Source organism: Ahaetulla prasina, chromosome 6 (assembly GCF_028640845.1).
Source record: "Ahaetulla prasina isolate Xishuangbanna chromosome 6, ASM2864084v1, whole genome shotgun sequence".
Taxonomy (NCBI): domain Eukaryota; kingdom Metazoa; phylum Chordata; class Lepidosauria; order Squamata; family Colubridae; genus Ahaetulla; species Ahaetulla prasina.
In genome coordinates this window covers 50,121,247-50,143,635 of record NC_080544.1, presented here as the reverse complement: position 1 = coordinate 50,143,635, position 22,389 = coordinate 50,121,247, and the positions used below count along the sequence as shown (strand labels likewise).

General features: G+C 40.4%; 1 protein-coding gene across 4 annotated transcripts in view; it reads right to left on the bottom strand.

Annotated features, from left to right (window-relative positions):
• The window catches only part of HSPA12A (heat shock protein family A (Hsp70) member 12A), a 62,821-nt gene extending 57,023 nt beyond the window's left edge, over positions 1 to 5,798 (bottom strand). For all 4 annotated transcript variants that reach the window (XM_058187358.1, XM_058187360.1, XM_058187359.1 and 1 more), the window contains exon 1: positions 5,624 to 5,798. In XM_058187358.1, the coding sequence (XP_058043341.1) occupies positions 5,624 to 5,651 (28 nt within the window). In that variant the 5' untranslated portion in view covers positions 5,652 to 5,798. The remainder of the gene's footprint in view (positions 1 to 5,623) is intronic.
• Positions 5,799 to 22,389: the final 16,591 nt, after the last annotated feature.

Below are 22,389 nucleotides of genomic sequence, written 5' to 3'. Positions count from 1 at the left end.
GGAAAACCAACATGAAAAATTTAAAGACACACCCTAATGCATACCTTCCTGGGAGTAGCCACCACTGACCACTACAAGACTTTCTTCAGAGAAGACACATCCTGGAAGAAATTGCATATGTTTTGTGTCTTAATGAAACAGAGTTAACACCATCACCTAATTTTTAGTCAGGGTTTCACAGAGACTCAAGGTCAAGAAGTCCCATCCCAGAAATTATGTCAATCTTGGCAACAGTAGGAACAGGGGTAGAATGAACAGCAGGAATTTGGGGAAGTCACTGATCACTGGGCACATCCAGACCTTCCAAAAGGTTGGTATACTTCTATGTGATCCCCTGCAAAGCATTTTCTAAGTTGCTTCATGAAGCAACATAGTCTTCCTACTTCTTAAAGTCAGTGATGCCACATAGATATATCTTACATTGCTAAAACTAATGTTCATAAAACTAATGCTTATGACTAAGGTATGTATCACAAATCCGCAGGCACTTCTTTTGCCTACTACAACCATCAGGTGAGACAACATAAACCTCACAAGGGAAAACTGCATTGCTGCCTCACCGCTTTAGCACAAGGAATCTTCTCAACATAAAGGACATCTACTTCTTCAAAAATGCTCATCAAATATATGTGATTATGGAGCCCAAAGGGCATCCAGCTGCAAGCTCTGCCCTTTTGGGCTCTACATATGTTGCAAAACGGGAGGGCCATGGAGTGCTATGATGTTATATACCAGTTCTATGTTGCTTCTGTCCTCTTTGCCCCACCCAAACACCAGTGGAGCCCCCACCTCTTCTGTCCCTGCTCTGGGTTAAGTCAGAAGCAACTTTATGAGATTTTCACATTTTTTTTTTCATAATTTTATGTTAATAAGCAACTAGTCAAGATTAAGCATCAGGTTTCTTTAATATTCTCATGATCAAAGACTTGCATGTCAGCAGTTTTAGCTGGGATCAACTGTATATCCAGAAGAGAGACAGGTGGGTAAACAACAGGCAATCTTGGCAATTTAAGTTATGCCTGAGTCAAAACAAAAACTCTTCCCAAAGCAGCTTGAAGTTAATTGGATCTGAAAATCTGGGAGTAGCCTGTCCTATAGAATCGAAGGATGCAGACCACAGTCAGCCTTGTTTTATTTAAAATGATTTCAAATTCACCTCATCCTAAATTATGTGTAAAAGAAAAGGTTAGGGCAGGGGTATCAAACTTGCACGGTGGTGTCACATGATGTATCGCGACTTTTTCCCCTTCGCTAAACTGGGCGTGGCCAGTGCGTGAAGCATCTGGCCTATGGGCTACAAATTTGACAGCCTTGGTTAGGGGAAGAGGAGATTTTTTTTTAATGATTTATTTTTAATCACGAGACTGAAGAACTTGCAAAGGATTTTGACTGATCTCATTGTGACTGGGCAAGCTCAAAACAGACAACTATGTTTCTAGAATCCCATTTTATTTTCTTTTACATGTTCATTGCTTGTAAGTCCATTTAATTACAGTATACATAGCATATGTATGCTGTTCAAAATTTCAGCATTTTTGAAGTAGAACTCTGCTTCAGGTACAAACCCAAGCATATTGACACAGAGCTATTATGAGTGCTCTGCATGAGAGTTATTAATCACATAAATTAATTGTATGTCTAGAATTGTAAGTTGTAATTAATAAATTGTTTAAATAAAATAACATATCAAAGCCATAAAATGTAAGTCGGGTTAAATCTTATATTTGCTACACTTAATCAAAATCCCTATTATTCCTAGGAGAAAGAGATTCTCTTGAGCATTCCAAGAATAATTTCACCATATCTTTAGACTTGATAAGCATAGTAGCATTTTCTTTTTCTTTAACTGAAGTAAAAACAAGAACTAGAGCAGGGGTGTCAAACTCGCGTCGTCATGGCGGCATCACATGACATAGTGGGACTTTTTTTCCCCTTCACTTAAACCAGGAGTGGGTGGGGCCAGCACGTGACGCATCTAGCCTGCGGTCCACAAGTTTGACACTCCTGAATTAGAGCAAAGGTGCAATCCTTTCTTAGTTCTAACGGAAACCAGGCCTTCCTCACTCCCAGGAAGTTTCTAATACTTTGTAATAAAAGTGAGTAGTCACTAAGAACTTGACTAAGGAACATCTTTAATTAAGCACAGCTGGTATAATTCCTCTCATATTTCATAATCTCTGCTTGGTCCTATTGCATACAACCATTATATAGCAAGGGTTAAGATTTTGAAGATCTTACAAATAAGCCCTGCCTTAAAATTAAAAAGTTTATCAAAACCACCAGCTATATAGGTTTTGTTTCTTTGGCATAAAACAGTTGTTTTATTGCTGAACGCTGCTACCCATGAGGCCAGCTGCAGCTGGAATAGATGCTTCCCAGCTGGTCACCTACAAGTCTTATGTGTCCCTAGAATTATCACACTTTTTAATAACAGATATAACAGATTCTCCCTAATAGCTTATCATCATCATCATCCTTTACAGCTGCCCCACCATGCATAGATGGGGGGGGGCATGCCATTCAACCTAACGCAGTGGGGAGGCAGTGGGAGCTGATGCTAATAACCTTCCCCAACGCCACACCCTTCAGATGTGAGACTGTAAATCCCTGTTGGCTAGGAAGACAGGAGGGGTGGTCCAACTCAGAAGGCTGGATGCTTCAGGGATCAGCTCCGCTGTCTATAAAGGCTTCTGCTGAAAAGGCTGCAGTGCTGAGGGCCTGGAACCATCAACATAATTAATGGCCGATTTTTGCTGCTTTCATCTCAAGCAGGTTTGCCTTTGTAACAAATTTCACTGCCACAGATGTCATCGTATTAATACAACATAATGTTTGTGGAATCCCATACAGTATTTCACATATTAAAAATCTGCATTGTTCACAATGACACAGATGTCACAATCTCTTCACAGAGCAAATTAGGAATTCAACTGAGTTTATGTATTTAAGTACTATGGGTTATATATCTAAATACTTGGGAGTTATTTTAACATCGACTTATGCCAGTTGCCTACTTATATAAAATGTACAACGTTCATTATATGACAACTAAAGGAATTTGCTTTTCAATTTTTTCATTTTCTTCAAATTCTATCTCTATCGTACTTTAAATATTTACCACCAAAAGAAGATTTTTAAGTCCTTATTTGGAGGGGAAAAGCCATTGTTCGTTTTTTTTAAAAAAAACGGAAATGTTATTGTACAATATACACCCACAGTGCTACTGTGTAAAATGCAACAATTTAAAGCATCTTCTTCACTTTTCCTCTGATATTTTTTCCCTTCTTTCTTGTCTCTGATTCAGATACCCTATATGTAATGCACCATTCAGTTGCAGACCTCAAGAGAAGAAGCTCTTAAATGATATTTTATGTCCTTCTATTATCAACCCCATGCAGATCTTCCCTACACTGACAGTAGGGTTCAATTTTGCATGTCATTCCCTACCTGAAGGAAGTTGCACAGCTAAGCTGTTACTCTTTGGACAGTTCTGAATAAGTGGCATATTTTAGTAGCCAATGTGACAAGTTACATGGGAACAGCCACACCCATTGCTGACTTGCACTTCACAAAGCAAGTACTACAGAAAGTGATCCAGGAAATCCAATCCCTCCCAATCTGCATACACAAGTAACTGCTGAGTAGGGTCAAGTTTGTCCTATTTCCTGAATGTTCTTTTTTCTTCAAACTATTCCTATCTGATAGAGATGGGAGAGAAGAACTACCCTAATTTGCACCTGCCCTGCAATTACTTTATTAAGGGCCACGAAAATAAAGGTTGAAAGCAGCAGAAACCCAAGCTGCAACTACTCCCTTTTAAAAAAACTGCAGAGCTCAGAAAATACTGCCAAGGTGTCCTATGCGACACATTATTCTGACCAATCACAACTATGAAAGCAGGGAAGAGGGACAGAAAGTACTGGCCAATAGTTTGGATTCCACTCGTTTTACCCCTCTCTCTTCCGAAATTTAAAGAACTGGAGTTTTCTGTTTGCTACTATGTAAAAAAAGAAAAATAGTGACCAGCATCTCCATTGCGATTTTAAAAGGAGACTTTTACTTCTCGGCCTCCCCTCTTCCACCTCCTACTCGTGGTTATCTTTGCTACTCTCCTTATAGTTTAAATGTCCTTGCCGGGGGTGGGGGGGGACGACACGCCTCCTCGGCCGGCCTCTGCTGTCACCGGTTCCGGGAAGCGCTGCATTGGCAGCCGCGGCCACCGGCGATCCGCACCCCGCCCAGCCGCAGAGCAGATGCAGAGGCCGAGGCCGGGAACACCCGCGGCTCAGCCTTGCCGGAGAGACGCGCCACCGCGCGGGGGGAGGAGCGGGGGCAGCTCGGATTCCTCCGCATTGTTTTTCCACCTGGATCCTATCGCCAGCCATTTCACCTCCCGGTGAAATCTTCTGCTGCAATCGCCTTCCCGGCCTTCGGGACCGCGTGACGGCTGGGCACCAGCCTCGGTTGAAGGAGATCACCGTTTCGGCATCAACTCCTGGCCCGAAGCTTGCCAACGAGGAATGGGAACGCAACGCCAGGCGTTTTATAAAAAAAAGTGGGGAGGAAGACCCATGCCTGGACATCCCCTAGATTGTCTCCATTACAAATTCTGCGCACCCCGCAACTAAAGAGGGGGATGCCCCACCACGCGTAGAGCCAAATCCTTGGAAATCAAATCAGATCTGCCGATAAATGGAACCTCCTTTCCCTTCCTTATTAGCTCCCCAAGATGCTTCTGGCAGAAATATTTCTCAGCTCAGGGGCAAAGTTTACGCTCAGGAAAAAGGACCAAACCTCAGGCCTCCCTTTGTCCCAAACCAGCGGTCTCTTTCCACACACGCACACACTCACACTTATGAACTGTATTGCACACGCGGGGCTGCTCGCCTCGTCTTATTTCGCTCCGATGCCCGCACAATATATTTCAGGTCCCACATCTAGCGACCGCATTCGCCAATGATAAAAGCCTTGATCAGCGCAGGTTTTTGGGTCGGTTTGTTTTTTGTTTTCGGGGGGGGGGGGGTTTGCTTCTTCTTTTTTTTGCGGGTTTGCGCCCTCTGTAATTTCGGCCCGTTGAGTTCTGCTGCAAGCGTATTGCGCAAAAAAAATGTAGAAATCGGACCCAAATGTTTTGCGTGCGCTCAGCCCGTGCGTGGACAGAAATCGGTGCACGTGAGCGCTCTGCGCTGCCAACCACGCAAGTAAGACCGTTAGTATCTATTGCAGCCTAGGTAGGGACGCCTCTTTATAATTCAAGGTTTTTGCAGAAATGATACTGACGCCAAATATGGTTTTCCACACGGGTTTCCTTTCTATTCAATAGTCACCTTGCAAGATTACACGCCGCCAGTCTGTGCAATGAGTGTTTGTAGCATTAGAGCGGAGGGCTTTCCTTCCGAGGCTCGTGACAGCCAACAAGACATAACCCGGGAGCCGAGAGGCTCCAGCCCCCGCTCCACCTCACAAGCCCGGATCCCTTGCCTATCCCCCCCACCCACCTAGGAATCTTCTGCATTGCTTCGCGTGGCGATTTTTCCTGCTGGCAAAACTCCCTGCAAACCATGCAGTGTCGTCCCCCTCCACCACCGTCCTTGCCAGCCACAGGACCCTTCAAACCCATTACCTGCTGCGATGCCTTCGGTCCCCGCCATGTCTGAAGGCGTCTACTGCGCCCTCCGCTCTCTACTTCAATTACGCGAGGCGAGATCAGCAGGGAAGGAGGGAGGGGAGCAAACCCACGAGCGCGCCTTTCACTCAGCAGTCTGAGCCATTGGGCAGGAGCCGATTCTGCTGCAATCGCTTCCTTCCCAGATCTGCTGATGAGGAGCCCAGACAAGCCCCCTTGCCCTCCCCCCCTGCCCCCCCGATCCGCTTTTCCGTCTTTTCTCCACCCACGCCTGGCGTGCAAAGCAGCCGAAGGGAAAGGTTAGCATTTGACCCCGCTGCTAGCGAGCCTCTCTCCCTCTCCCCACCCCTGCTGCAAGGCTCTGGATGCTCAAAGTTCTGCAGCGCCCCTCCCCTTTTGAAGCGAGCGACTGGTCTGCCTCCCACCCCCTTTCACTCAGCCTGGAAGGGAATCGAAGACGCCGTTGACAAAGGAGGGTTTTGGCAAGGAGTCTTGCAAGGAATAGTATGGACGTTAGGATCAGCAGACCACGTCGCCTTATTTGACATTTCCTTTCGAGATGGTGCTTTAATGAATAGCTGCATAAAATAACAGTCCGAATTTACATACGGCGTATCTGTTTCCCTTAAGACAACACAGAAAACACTCAAGCCATAAATAAACCAGCTCCTAGGGCCCTTTCTGAAGATCACCCAAATGGATTTGAGCCACTGCAGAAGACTTCGTCCCAAAAGAGGCAGGGTGACAGTAGCAAAATGCTTTTTATGAACTAGAGTGAAGTTGGGGGAAGGGACAGCCATAGAGGTTTTGTTACTCTTAACACACCAATGTGCAATTTATCAGCTCCAAGGAACTACAGCGTTGGGCAAATTAAAACCAAATAGTAAACCTGATACTTATTAATTGCATTGCAAATATTTGGGCATCCAGCAGAGCAAACCATAAGAGCAAATTTCTAATTTTGCTCTGAATGCTTTAAAAGCTAATATCCCTCCTGGGGATATTATGATTGCACAATGGCACACCAATATTTTCCCTCCTTTTCAAGTGTATTGATAATATAGTAGAAAATCCAAATGTATGGTTTAAAAAGATTAAAAATACGTATGGATATAGCATATTTCACAATGTCCTTTAAAGAAATGTATTGAATGAATACCATCCCACTTACAAAAAGGTCTAGGGTCCCCTGTCTTCTCCATAGCTTGCTGATTCAGAGAGAAATAAGAAGGTATAAGAAAGGGGGGGGGAAGTGTGGCTCAGTGTGTCACAGGAAGAGAAAAAGTAAGTATTTGTGCCTTCAAATCAGTTTTCGACTCCTGGCAACTTCCTGGAAAAGTGCCTGCAGTTTTCTTGGCAAGGTGTTTGAGAAGTGGTTTGCCAATGTCTCTTTCCTAGGGCTGCCCTAAGGTCACCCAGTTGGCTTTGAACCTAGTGAGACTAGAACTCAAAAGTCTCCTAGTTCTAGCCTGATGCTTTAACCACTACACCAGTTTTTCTAATATCTGCACCCACTTTTATTCTGGCCTAACCAACTATTCACATTTCAGGTGGGGAAACTATTTGGGTTCTGCCTGCTTACACTTTTTTCTGCTTCCTCTACATTTTTAACATATCATAAATAAAAATCAGCTTCCTTTGATCTGGGGAGTTTCTCCCTCCCAACTTAGAGGTTGATTCAAATTCACCATTACTTGATTTGCTTCTAATCAGTGTGCCCAGTGTGCACACCTGCAACTGTACACCTGCACCCTGCAAATTACTCTTATAGAAACTTCTGTAGGACACAAAGTGCCCAATCTTGATACATATTAATAGAAGTCTTACATTCTGACCTATGACTGCTGTAGGGCAAAATGAAATACAGGAAAGAAGGATAAGTATATTTAGAGATATTACAGCTTATAGAAATAAGAAAAAAATGTCTGTTTATTGAATTCAAAGCCATCTGATTTCAAAAAGAGTCTGTGAGGCTTACAGTTTCTAAAAGAATACATACATACGTTTTTTAAAAAGGAACATGACCATCCAGACAAATCTTTTATCATACCCACAATAAATCATTGGGGGCTCCAAAAACTAGAACAGCCATAGATATTCTTAGAGGAAAGCAATTGCAGCAGAAAGGTGCCATGTCAGAGAAGATGCATTTTCTTGGTTCTGCAGAATGAAAACATCTCACTGAAGGGACAAACAAACATTACTGGATACCTTTGTATTTGTCTCTATTGTAATTGAAATGCCTCAAATGTCAATTATTTTATCCATAAGAGTGTAATGAAGGTTTTATTGTGGACCACTGAAGTTTCTAAATTGTAATCAGAAGTTGGAAAAACCTGAATAACTATTATCACACAGAATAATTTTATTGGATTAATATTTGGATCCCCATAACAAGCTTTCAAATGAGCTGCCCCACCTCCCTGTAGCTTCTTCATCCACTGTGCAAAGGATGCTCACCTTAGAGCCCATACATCTTCCAGCATATTAGTTGCACACAATTGAATTCTACATTGATAAATGTTTATGTTCACATTGTGATCAATACTGCAAACTCAGTTGGCTGGCATGGTATAGAACATAATGTACTTACATGAAATGTAAGTATGAATTCTGACATTAGTTTTTCTTCCTCTCACCTGTAATCAAACCACAGAACAACTGCAGCGCCAATACGTCACATGTGTTTGTAGCTGTTCAGTAGAGAAGATACACAGTGAGTCAACAGATGTTTATTCACATTTTATGCTAACATTAATCATCAGAAAATGTCCCTAAATTCTGATAGGAGATAACTTTTGTGATGGACAAACCAATTCACTGAGCAATAAAATGTATTTATGGGAATCTAATGTATTATTTTTAATGCAACAAAAGAAAAAATACTTTTTGTTTTACATTCCTATCTTAGTGGTTAGCAGCTGGGGACTAACAATGTAAAAGTTATCAATGCTGTCTACTCAGAGGAAACCAAATTGTTAGAAAACTTAGCTGTATCACTTAAGTTCCTTGGCTATTTGGGCAGAGTTGAAGATGTCTGCAAATGTTCCAAGATACTTTACTAGTGCTTCAGATGTTCTGTTTTCCAGAAGTTAACCCTGGCACTTCAAAAGATGCCCTTTGTCAAATAAAGTTCTGGGAACCACTGCAGCATAAAAAACTGAAGAGAGAGATTTATTGGGCAGGAGGCCAAACAGAAATGGTTCCATCCTTTAAACAAAACAAAACAAAATATCTCTCTATTTCTCACAGGTTCAGCACTTAAATTAGGCATCAGCTGCTCTGGTGATGAGATCCTTCTATTATGCGAGAAATTCCCAGGGAGATAAGGACAGCCACGCTACAGAGCTCCAGGTCTTTTCTTTCACCCTTGCTGCCATGTAGTAAGGAGTAACATCTGGTCTCCAGTCTGCTACAATTATATATTTAGAATCTGACAGCAAATGCAAAGGAAACAGGACAATTTTTTTACTCTGTGTTCTAGTATTTTAATTGCTGAAACTTCCAAATATCCCTTCTGTACTATTCTTTTGTCACAGAATGTTAAAATGATATAATTTGGAAACGCCAATGATATGTATAATAGGAAGTAGAAGCATTTTTGCTATTTCGCTTCCTCCTCCCTTAAATGACTCAAAAATAACCATGTATACATAGAACCTGGGGATAAAAAGCATCTTTCTGAATATCTGTCATATGATGAAATCAGTCTCTTCCAAATCAAGTTGCCTAAGTTACAGGCCTGACTGTAGGTGTTTTGTATAATGCAGGAACACACAGTTGGATATCTGTCTCTAGTGAGTATAGAAGTAAAACATTTCTAGAAAGCTTAGCAGCAAGAGTTCTCTCCCCCACCCCCCAGTTGTTTTAAGAAATTGACACTGATCGTACCCAACTCAGGAGAGTCAGGATATTAACCCAATCCTCTTGTGTAAAATAGCAATATGCTGACAAAAAAGTGTAACAACATGGCTGCAATGACAAAAGTTTAGTTGGCCACAGTCCAAATATATTTAGACTGGTTTTAGCATTTTTATCCACCTATCAAGAGGGATAGGCAGTTTATTATTGTTTAATAATATTAAAGGTATCATCACATATTATTATGGTTGCCAGATGTTTAGACTGGATTTGCCTTTTTTTTTTCACCTACTGAGTCTTTCCCAGGAACTGGGATAAGCAGATATTGTTTGATGGTGTTAAAGCTATGGTCTCAAAAAAAAAAAAAAAAGGAAAAAGAAAAAGAAAAACCAAGAAAGTCCAGTTGCCTCCTGAAAAAACACCTTTGGGACAACCATGACCTGGATGACTGAAAATCTCTACAGACTATGATCTCAGGATGTAAGCTGTTCCAAGTAAAGCTGCCTTTTGCAGTTGACTAGCAGTGATTTTGTCACTGTTGATGGTGTTCAAGTAGTGCTCCATATGTTTTGGGATTGCAGTCAAAGTATCTATTATTATTCATACGATCTTTGCTTTCTTTTGCCACAGTCCTTCGACTTCTATTTGCAGATCTTCGTATACTGTCTCCAAGTACAGTAACATTTCTTTTTATTTGAATTTATATCCCGCCCTTCTCCGAAGACTCAGGACAGCTTACACAGTGTTAAGCAATAGTCTTCATCCATTTGTATATTATATACAAAGACAACTTTTATTGCCCCCAACAATCTGGGTCCTCATTTTACCTACCTTATAAAGGATGGAAGGCTGAGTCAACCTTGAGCCTGGTGGGACTTGAACTTGCAGTAATTGCAAGCAGCTGTGTTAATAACAGACAGACTTAGTCTGCTGAGCCACCAGAGGCCATGATAACATCCATTATCATTATGTCTTTCTTATCCACAATTGTTTTGTCTTGGATGTTATGTAGCACATGCTTGTCTGTTTGAATTCTAAAGTCCAGAACATTTGGGTTTCCTCATTTTCAATTACTTTATTTTGTGGTCCTACTAGTTCTTGCTTGCAGGCAAAAGTTATTTTTTGAAGATATTACAACACACCATTATTGCTTCTTTGTAATGCCATTGTTTGTAGTCAGACTGTGTGATTTTCTTGCAGCTGCTAATTAAGCGGCCCATTGTTTCTTCAGCTTTTTTGCAGAGGGGGCATTTGCTCCTGTCCTTATCTTCTCGATTCTGGCTTTATATACATTGTTATAAGGCTTGCTCTTGTGGAATTAAAATTAGTCCCTTCAATTTTCCTTCTCTTAGCTATTGCCAGGTCTTGTTCTTATCTGCTTTGCTTGCTTTTGGAGGGAGAGGGGTTACTATATTATTATTAATATGCCACACAACTCTTGGCAGTTTGCTAATTGCTAAAACATTTAAAAGCAAGGCCCTATTCAAAAACAAGAAAACAGTACAAAACAAAAATGACAGAGAAAAATAAACCCAGATGGGAACAAAAAAAAAGGAAGAGAGAGATATCAATCATCCTTACCAAAGGCCTGGTTTTGGAGTCTACTCAAAATATTAGTGAGGTGGAGGCTATTCAAATCTCAGAGGATACCTCATTCTAGAAGGCAAGTGCTAACAGAGAGAGAGTATTCTTCTGGAAACCTGATAAGATACAATGTTTAAGCGATGGAACCTAGAGTCCACTAACTCTGATAAATTGAAACAGTTTAAGACTATGGGACTAGATGCTGTCTCAAAACAAAAGCAACAAAAGCAACAGCAGCATCTTTAGTGGACAACCTAGGTAAATGGAATATATGGTTGACAAAATGAGAAACTGAGCTTAATCAGAATCCTATGTCCATTCGAGACAAAGTTATGTTTTAATAACACTTAGACTTATATACCACTTCTGCTTTACAGCCCTCTCTAAGCTGTTTACAAAGTCAGCATATTGCCTCCAACAACCTGGGTCCTTATCTTACTGAGTTTGGAAAGGTGGAAGGCTGAATCAAACTTGAGATAATCAGGATTGAACTTCTGGCAGTGGGCAGAGTTAGCTTGCAATGCTGCATTCTAATCACTGTGCCACCACAACTCTTCAAGACAGGCCATAAGTGAAAGAATTCTCACTGGAATTAACTAAAGTCTGAAATTACTGTCTTATTTCTTTTATGTTTCCAGATAAACTGCTGAACAGACTTACTGTATTTGTGAAAATATACAGGGGCTGACATAGATTCAGTTTCTGTTTCATTAGAATTTAGGTCATCGTTGGCGAACCTTTTCGGCACCGAGTGCTGAAACAGGAGCGCACATGTGCGTGTGTGCCGAAAGCCAGAAGAGCAGGCGCCCAGTGTGCATGCGCGCACCGGGCGGCTGCACTTCCAGTTTCCAGCATGTGCACCAGCCACCTCGTCTTCTGGTTCCTGGCGTCCATTTCTGGCATGAAGACCAGCCACCTAGTGTGCATGCATGTGCCAGGAAGATGATCTTCTGGTTTCCGGCGTGCACATGTGCACTGGCCATCTGGTCTTCCAGTTTCTGGTGTGCATATATTCTGGCGTAAAGACCAGCTGGCCGCTATGCATGCGCATGCAGGAAACCAGAAAATTATCTTCCTGGCACGTGCATGCACACCGGGTGGCTGTTCTTCCAGTTTCCGGTGCTCCCGCACACATGAAGACGAGCTGTCTGGCGCACTGGAACCTGGAAGAGCAACGGGCAATGGCTCACAGGCCCAGAAAAATGGCTCTGCATGCTATTCTTTCCTGTTCTGTGTATATATTTACAGCATCTATTGTTTTATTGTGTTTTCCTTTTTAAAAAAAACAAAGTGTTAGAAACATTTAATAAGTAGCACCCTTATTTTACGGTACATTTTTGGTTACAGAATGGGTGGGTAATGGGAAAGGTAAACTTGGTGCACACGTACTTGTTTTCCTTTCAATTCACACAGTTCTTTGTGGGTCCCATATTAGGTTTGACAGAAACCCAGCAGTCAGAAACACAGAAACACACCAATGTTTGGTTTCTTTAGCAGCCGAGTCAGTTTTACCCTGTTTCATAATCAATCTGAGAACTGAGATATTTTCCCCAGTTACAGATTTGTATTATTTCAGGTATTTTTACCAAATGTGGCCCTGCTGTATCACAGTCACATGCTGGTTCTATCTTCCCCCCTCCAATAATCCATTCCATTCCCTCTCAGGCACAGCCATGCCACAACACTCGGATTCTACTCGTTTTAAATTCTTAAACATGAAGCTTAAGACTTACAGCTTGGTAAATAAGTACGGAGCTCAGCATCCTAATTTGAGGGAAGGGGGAGGAGAAAGGTGAGGAATGCATGTGGAAATGTCTCTAAAAGGTTTCTAAGGTGTAGTGGTTCTCTTTCGGTATCATGATAGTTTTCACCATCTGTTGCAAAGTCACATTGACTTCTTAGAGGCAGGATTGGGTTTAAAAAGAGTGCTGGGAAGAACAAGAACCAGTGGACCAGTTCATCCTCAAAGTCCCAATGTCTTCTTTCTCCTGGCTCTTAACTCTTCCCTTTTAAAATCCTTGGGTCGGGGGTTGGCAATCTTAAACAGTTAAAGAGCCATTTGGACCCATTTCCAACAGAAAAGAAAACACAAGGAGCCACAAAATCCTTCCCGTGCCTGACTATTTCCTGAGCGGCCACAAAACTAGCATATGTAGTTGAATTAAACGTTCTGTTTTCTTCTGAAACTTTTCTTTTCTTGGATTTATCCATGGTTGGCTTACTGGGGGTCGAAAAGCTCAATAAATCGCGTGCTAGCGGATGTTGCACATTGGTGATTGTGACACATATTTTGAGTGACAGGGAGCCGCAGCAGAGGGATGAAAGAGCCACATGCAGCTCCAGAGCTGCAGGTTGCTGACACCGCCTTAGGTTATCTTACTATCTGAGCCAGGCCCATTCATTGATTCTTTGGAGTATTTCCGTGCTCTTCCCTTGCTGTTTTTTCAACTCTTTCTCTTGTACTGTCCAAACTATAAAAAACATGAAGGGGAGGGGAGTAGGTCAGGGACCCTATATATTTCTGCAAAATCATAACAAAGCAAAAGCCTGTTCTTCTCATTTGGCTTCTGTCATTGTATCTCATATCCACCCTCACACTGAGCATGATTTCTAAAGACAGCATAGATATATTCTGTGTTTTCTTGACAAAAGTGTGGAAGTGGTTTGCAACTAGCTTCTTCCAGACAAGCACAAGTTACAAAGAAATGACTGATTTAGCATTCAGCCACAGTCTAGTCTCTGCAGGATCCAGATTCAAAAGGGAAATTATCCAGATGCCAGATCTTGGTTCTGATTCTAAGAATGTCAGAGAAAAACCGCATCCGAGCACAAAACCAGTACAGCCTTTTATATTTGTGGATAAAGGAATTATTATGCCTGATGGGGCCATTTGAAATTATAGGCCAGAGAGCTTATCACCTTATATTTTTAATTTTCAAGAAAGGAGAGTGACATATGGAAGGGATAATAAGGCTCAATATTACTCCATCTAGCAAAGGTGATCTGTCCAAGGAGCTGTCCATGGTTCTGCAACTCCAGTCTGATGTTCTCTGGTTAAACTAATTTGGGGTTACTGACAAGCTCCAAGGCTCCCTCTTGTGATCAACAAAAAAAACCCACATTCATAATGCTGATTATCTTGAATCAGTCTGTTAATTAAAGCAGTGCATAGATTACAATGCACATAGCATAAACTCCAGCTCAGAAATTGCTTCCATGCATTGCCTACCATGCATGCACATCAATGAACCCAGTTAGCATGTCAAGACATGCATGTATGTACATATACATATGCGTAGGTCTTTGGTTATTCGGGTTTTCTCCCGTGTAAAATTGGAAGTGTCTTGGTGACGTTTCGACGAAGTCTCATTCGTCATCTTCAGGCTTCAGCTTCGTGCTTCTGGAAGCAATTTGGGATTGCAGCTGTTTCTTTTTTTTTTTTCCTTTTTAACTGCTAGTGAGGGTTTGAACTGATTGGGTAGGAGCTTGGCTGTGCTCTGGATGGGGTTTTTTTTGTGCTCTGATTGGCTGGGGGTGTGTCCTGTTTGGGTGGGGGTTTGGTTGTGCTCAGATTAGTCTGTGTTGCAGGGGGATTTGAGCTGGTGACCTGCAACTTCTTCCCTGGTCCAATACCTTAAAGCCACAGGACATGATATTGACTTTAAAAAGACCAGAACTATCGCCAAAACTGAACACTTTAACAACAGAATAATCAGAGAAGCCATCGAGATAGAAAAACGCCCACACAGCATGAACAAACGAGATGATACCTCCCGCCTACCAGCCATTTGGAAACCCGCCCTTATTGACAAACGAGTCCCTAACACGAGGAATGACACCAGACCCACACTCACGAGGTCCACACAGGATGTCACCACCACACATCCACCCAGAAAGCAGACCCAAATCCACACTAATCATGAAGCACGACCAAGGACCAGAAGCCAGACTGCAGCTGCAACATTAGCCATTTCAAACCCCTCCAATCCATACATGCAGCAGACAGACACCCACTATGAAGATGTAGCACGACCACAAACACGAAGCCAAACAATAGCAATGCAGCTCACCAGCTCAAATCCCCCTGCAACACAGACTAATCTGAGCACAACCAAGCCTCCATCCAAACAGGACACACCCCCAGCCAATCAGAGCACAAAAAAACCCCCATCCAATCAGAGCACAGCCAAGCTCCCACCCAATCAGTTCAAACCCCCACTAGCAGTTAAAAAGGAAGAAACAGCTGCAATCACACATTGCTCCCAGAAGCACGAAGCTGAAGCCTGAAGATGATGAATGAGACTTTGTCGAAACGTCGCCAAGACACTTCCAATTTTACACGGGAGAAAACCCGAATAACCAAAGACCTACATATACATATATATATATACATATATATAGAATAGAATAGAATTTTATTGGCCAAGTGTGATTGGACACACAAGGAATTTGTCTTGGTGCATATGCTCTCAGTGTACATAAAAGAAAAGATACGTTCATCAAGGTACAACATTTACAACACAATTGATGATCAATATATCAATATAAATCATAAGGATTGCCAGCAACAAGTTATAGTCATACAGTCATAAGTGGAAAGAGATTGGTGATGGGAACTATCATATAGTACATATATACATATATATATTGTGATTAAATGTTGGATCAATTTGATTATTAGACAGATATATTTCCACACCTAGGATATGTGTTTATTTAATATACTTTTGCTAAATATAGATGGGAAAGTTTATAACTATTTGTAGACCCTTTACTTAAGGGAAGGAGAACACATTAGGATTTTTAAAATATATTTGTCAGTATTCAGCTTGGGTGGATTTTTTTATGTTTAATGTTAGATGTATTTGACATTTGGGATTTTTTTCTTTTTCGTGCACAATATTTTTTTTCCTTTTCATTGTTAGTGTTGGATATTCATTTTTCTGTCCTCCTGTTTGCATATTATTTTTTTTATAAAAGAAAATAAATATGTTAAAAAAGATGTGTTTACAGAGAACTCATAGAACAATTTAAAGCAAATACCACGTAACAATTTTATCTTGCACATTAGCAATCAGAGTTAAATTCATACAGTATGGCAACCAACCAATAGAAAGTCCTGCTAGGGCTTTTTGACTAGATACATGTGTTGTTAATATATTAACACTTCTTCCTAATTTTTCTATGATGTATTGCACAATAATTATGGTATTTACTGTGCAATAGATGAAAGTTTTTGAGCTGGAATATTTGAAGATTATAAATACTGGTGGTGAATTTATATAAATACTTGACTCACTGCTGACAGAAAATGACTGAATTTTCTGCTTGTTGATAACAGTATTGCTTCTTATGTTAAAATCATATAGTCATGCATTTATTTCATGGCAAATAATGTAATTAATTTGATTTATTGAAAAAATACAGACAGATTTCTAATTTATCTAGTTTCTTTTAACATAGATTCAAAATGAGACTCCATTCCAGAACATATTAAAAGAGACAAATTAAACTGGAAAGGAGACAAGATTTGAATTCATAATACTGGAAAGCCAGCTGATCTCAGCAAGGGCATTTAAAAATTGAAACAGTTTGAATACATGCATCTCTGTACAAAGGATTCTCAAACTACTGTTACAGACACAATATCCAACAGTTACTAAAATGTATGTATGTATACACACACATACACACTCATATGATAAATGTACAAAAGATAAATTGCTTTCAACCAACCAAACATAGGGTTTCTTTCATACAACTCTAATAAAGCTTCCATAATATGGTACTTTCTAGGTATTTCGTATAGTAATTCTCATTAGTCTAGCTCAGGGGTGTCAAACTCAAGAGCTGCTTAAATCTGGCCCATGGGGCCAGGCTGGAAATAGCAAAGGACCAGCGTGTAGTGCTTCTGGCAGCCAAAATGGGGCACAAGGGGGCACGTGCACCCCACATGCCCTGTTTTGGCTGGCCAAGTACTGCAGGAGGCCATCCAGGACAAAAAGGGGGCACAGGGGGGTGCGTGCAGCTCCATGCTCTATTTTGACTGGCAGCGTGCTGCAGGAGGTATCCATCCCATCTCCCCCCTCCCTCCCAGCCATCTCAGGGAGGAGAACCACAATGCTGATCTGGGCCTTGAAGAAATCCAGTTTGACACCCCGAGTCTAGCTGATAATCTAGTATATCACAAAAGCACCTATTTCAGAAGGCTGAAAGAAAATAAATAAAATCACTACCGACTGAGTGATTGATTGATTGATTGATTGATTGATTCCTGGCAATAATGCAGACAAACACCCCAAATCACCATTTCAAATGGACCGAAAATACTACTTTCACTTCAGTGACATTATGGTGTTCTCAGCCACAATTCCTACAGCTATGGGAAACTACCCCATTTTTTTTTAAAGTCCAGCTTCTATCCACAAAAGGACAATCCCTGATTCAGCAGAACATATCTTTTCCCTTAAATGGGAGTTACTTAAGTATAAAGCAACCTTAACAATATTTGAAGCAAATGAATAATGAGAAGTGTGGGGGAGGAAAAATTGGGGAAACCATTTTGAAAAGCAATTGAAGAAGAGTTGAGCTGCTCCTCTTCTGCTTAAAATCAAGAGGCTGCAGAAGTTGCTTTCAGGCTTAATTATCCCAATGATGTGAAACCTTAAATTTCATCCACAGAATAGATGCACATTACCATCCACCCAGAGGTGGGTTTCAGCAGGTTTTGACCAGTTCTGGAGAACTGGTAGCGGAAATTTTGAGTAGTTCAGAGAACTGGTAGTAAAAATTCTGACTGTCCCTGCCCCCATCTATTCTCTGCCTCCCAAGTCCCAGCTGATTGGGAGGAAATGGGGATTTTGCAGTAACCTTCCCCTGGAGTGGGGAGGAAATGGAGATTTTACAGTATCCTTCCCCTGCCATGCCCCCAAGCCACACACGCCCACCATACCACACCCACAGAACCAGTAAAATTTCAAAAAAATTTGAAAGCCACCACTGCATCCACCTAAACTTCAAACAATTTTTGTCCAACAGATCTTGAACAAATTCCTCTACACATCTCTGCAGAAGGTTCTCTAGGCCTCTTTTATGCATGTCACTTAAAATAGGATGGCAATCTGCAGATGCCATAAGGCCAGAGGTCATTTCACTGTCCTTACCACCACAAGGCCATAATTACAGCTGTAAGCTGTTTTCAGTCAGTTCATCCTCAGCTGGCTTTCTAGACACCTCTTCTCTTATTTCATCACCCTCAATTGCTCACATAATTCACATTGTTTTTAGAAATGAAAGAAGCCATGTATAAAAAGGTAAGGTCTGCGGTAAAAAAAAATAGGATGTCAAATAAAATTAATCAATAGTATTTATCATAAATGAATGTAATCAGTGGCCTCACAACATCTCACATAACTTAGGGAAAACAAATAAAAACAAGAGAATTTTATATGGTGTAGAATGTACTGGAAAATATACAGTGAGGCATTGCAACACAGACAAGATTACACACTAAAATATAAGGAAAGGATTTGCTAGAATAAGTCACCACAGATAGGAGTTCAGATTTTATGTCCCATAAGAGAAACTACAAAAGATTGAGTTGTTAATTTCTCATTCTCTGCCTTCACCCAAAGACCTTTTCTATCAACTTTATAATCTTTATGGACCATTTAATTAGCCTAATTTAAGCTGAGTAAAACAGGAATTTAAGGAGAAATGAGTTCTTGTTTCAGCTTTTTAATACGTTAATGAATTTTGAGCGACTATCCTGTGAAATGAGAAAATAAATATAAATTTAAATTTTTGCATATTCTTACCTGAAATACATGATGAAGAAGACGAAGATATTTCCCTCGGTGATTTATTCTTTGTCTTTAATAACAACAACAAAGATCTGTCAAGGAGTATTATATCAAGAACTGATATGACTGAATGTGAACAAGAATGAGACATTAAAAAGTTATGCAGAATATTTTAGCATGCAGAATTGATCAGTCTTGAGAACCAGATTGACTTGGTTCTACATTCTGATTAGATATCATTTGCATGCTCAGCAAATGTATCCTGGAAATAAATTGCTGGGTTTATGGCTGAAATCATGCCTTAATCACTGTGACTGGCTTCTTCAGAAATGAATATTGCAAATTATCCCGTGGAATTGAAACAAATAGCTTCATGAAATATATAACCCATAAATGGCAATCCTGTGCTATATATGTATTTTGGTATCACAGTTATGGCAGAGAATCAGAGTCCAGCAACATTGTCAAAAACAGAAACATTAAAGTACTAAATGAGAAGCTGGAGAAAAGTGATATTGGATGGATAAATAGGATTTTTCAGACCTGCATACTTCCTCAAGAATCATAATGTCCCATTCTGAGAAAGAACTCATTGGTAACAGGCTAGTTGAGAGGAACTTACAGACATGTTTGCCGTAATAGCATCACCGTAAGTCATTTCCAATAAACAATTCAAAATCTGAAAGTAGTAAGAAAATTAGACAGGAATTCAACTAGATGGTCTCTATCCCACCCACCCACCCATTGTTATATTTTATTATTCAGTGAGTTTAGATAAGACTTTTTATATTGCTTTTTAGGATACCCTATTAGGGTCATTACTTAATCTTCAGGAAAGCATATGTATAAATCTGGATTTCTATCCTCCAACTCCGCAGAATGACAATTATTAATTATTCAATTAGAGGATGTTTATCATGTTCTAGGGCCAGGTGCCAGCGAGGCTGATCCGGTGGTTTTAATTTGAAAAAGAATTATCAAGGAAGAATGACAACAATGCACTATATGGTTCCATAAGCTAATGCTACCATTCTGAAATATGCTATTACAATAATTTTTAAAGGCCAATTTTACTCCAAAGCTTATTTTTGCTCTGCAGAGATTAAGAAATAAAATTTAGGAAGCCCAATAAATTATAATACTGAAATTAAAATTGTTAGAGCCTGAATCAAAAAGTAGGCTTTCAATGGATCTGAAAATTGTACGGTTCAGTACTGGTTAATTAAAAATAGAAGGCAGTTAAAGGAGACAAGTCTTTATTGAGTCCATCAATATTCTGGGTTTGGTTTGGCTTGGTTATAAGGGGTTGTGGGGTTGTGGGGTTGTGGTTGAGGTGCAACTTTATTTTCATATATGGAGAACAGTGACAATGTGATTGAATAGTGTGACAGTGGCCAATTAAATATGCCACACTAATAAACTATATCACCTTATGTTACCTTTTGTGTTTCTGTTTGTCCTATGCTTTTTCTTTACCTATTCTCAGTTCTCTCCTTCCCCATTATTTTCCCCCACTTCCATCACAGAAAAGAAAAACATTCTGTTGTGTTTGGCATGGATTAGTTTGACAATATGTATGAGGTTACATGATGATGCTAAGAATACAGGATCTTTTTTTCCCCCCATCACAGAGTAGTCACCATAATGCTAATGCACAGGCTGCAAGAGATTTGTTTTAAATTTGCTCATGTACATAATAAACTTACTTACTACATTAATTAGAATAAATATTCATAAAATGAGTTATAGTACAAAATTCAAGGGCGGGGTGGGGGGAACAGTGGTAGGATTTGCATACCATGAAGATAGTTTGTCTCTCTCCATTTTTTCCTCCCACAGCAGATACCAGTTTGGTGCAGATAAAAACCACATTTTTTGGCCCACCTCCATCCGAGGAGAGATTCAAATTCAGTAGCAGGGCCAGGAGTCCATAGGCATGTAGGGAGGCACAGGTGCTTGCAAATACTAGAATAACATTGCAAAGACAGAAAGAGTTTGGCAGAAAAGAAAGACGCCATGATCTATTTTACCTGTGTGAGCAATTGTTCTTTTTTAATCAGTTATCATCAACAGTGCCATTTCTTCCATTTACTCAGAAGCTTGTTATGACACCAAGGATATAGCAGGAATCTAACTTCATGCAAGAATCATGTAGATATTCCATTAGATCATTTCCAAGACAGAAGATTAGCTCTGCCTTGTCATCTGTACAACCTTCAAGTGCAGAATTAACTGGAACAACAATGTGAAATGTTTGAGCAAAAAAACCATAATGTTGCATGTAAGGAGAGAGTATTCTCTAGTTCTGGAGCATTTACAGGCAAGGAGTAAATGAGTAAGTTCAAGAAGTCCCCGAACACTACCCCTCCCCACCGCCCAGTATCTTTTTCCTAGGCAGAGAACAGAGAGCATTATATAAGGCTAAGAATCCAAGACAAAGGGCAGAAGATCCAACAGCAAGTGAGATTCCTTGGAATTCAAAAGGGATGTTGGATGCTCAGTTCCTGAATGTGATGTAGTTTTTCTATTCTAAAGGTGATAATGGCTTCAAAATATAGTGTGTCCTTTTGCATATTGCATGCAGAGTATCTGAGAACTGTAAACCACAAGGCAATGCATGACTTCCAGGCGTTTGGAATAGCAAAGGTGGAAGCCATGTGTGAACCTCTCTCTTAGAACAATGGTAGGATAATACTGGGCCCCAGAAAATAGATATCAGTAGACACTTCTGTATGTGATGGATAGATCCACATCATGTATGAAGTAAGGCAGGCTATGAATCCACGTTGTTGTGCTGGCTTGCAAGGAAAGATACACTCATCATTGTTCACGGTGACTATTGGTGTGGCCAGAGCGTGTATGATGCTATTCATTTGTTCACATGCTCAATCTAATACAACTCTCACCATTGTTTGTTTGTATACCACTTTAATTATTTTTACAAATAACTCAAGACGGTGAACATATCCAACAACAACCCTGTGAGGTGAATTGGGAAGCAGGCAGAGGTCCAGTTCATTGGGTGAGAAGAGACATCTCAGCCTAGATATGATTGCTGTGAGATGAAATATTTCAGAGACTCTTCTTTAATTGACTTGCTCTAAATCCATCTGGGAATTGATTTGTGTTTTCAAGATGATGTTTTCATCACTGATTAGTGTTAAGATGCCTTTCTGAAATCCATGACGTTCTCAATTTTGAGGATTTATCAGAAATTTGACAGGTGACAGTACCTAGCTAACTTTGGATGGTCTCAGAAAGAAGCCTACTCTGTTATGAATTTTGAAGATATGTTAATCAAAATCATGGCCATAGAAGATTTTCACCAAAGTGTAACTAATCAGTCTGCCTATTTAATAAAATATCTTTTTCATGGAGAAAGATATAAGTTTCTTATTAAGAAAAACTCTATATTTTCTAAATTGCTAAAATTAGTAAGGCCATCAAAAGGACTTAGGTAGCCCATCTTCCCATGTACAGGGTTTTAATTGCTTCCAAGCTGCCTCCTGGGGCAGA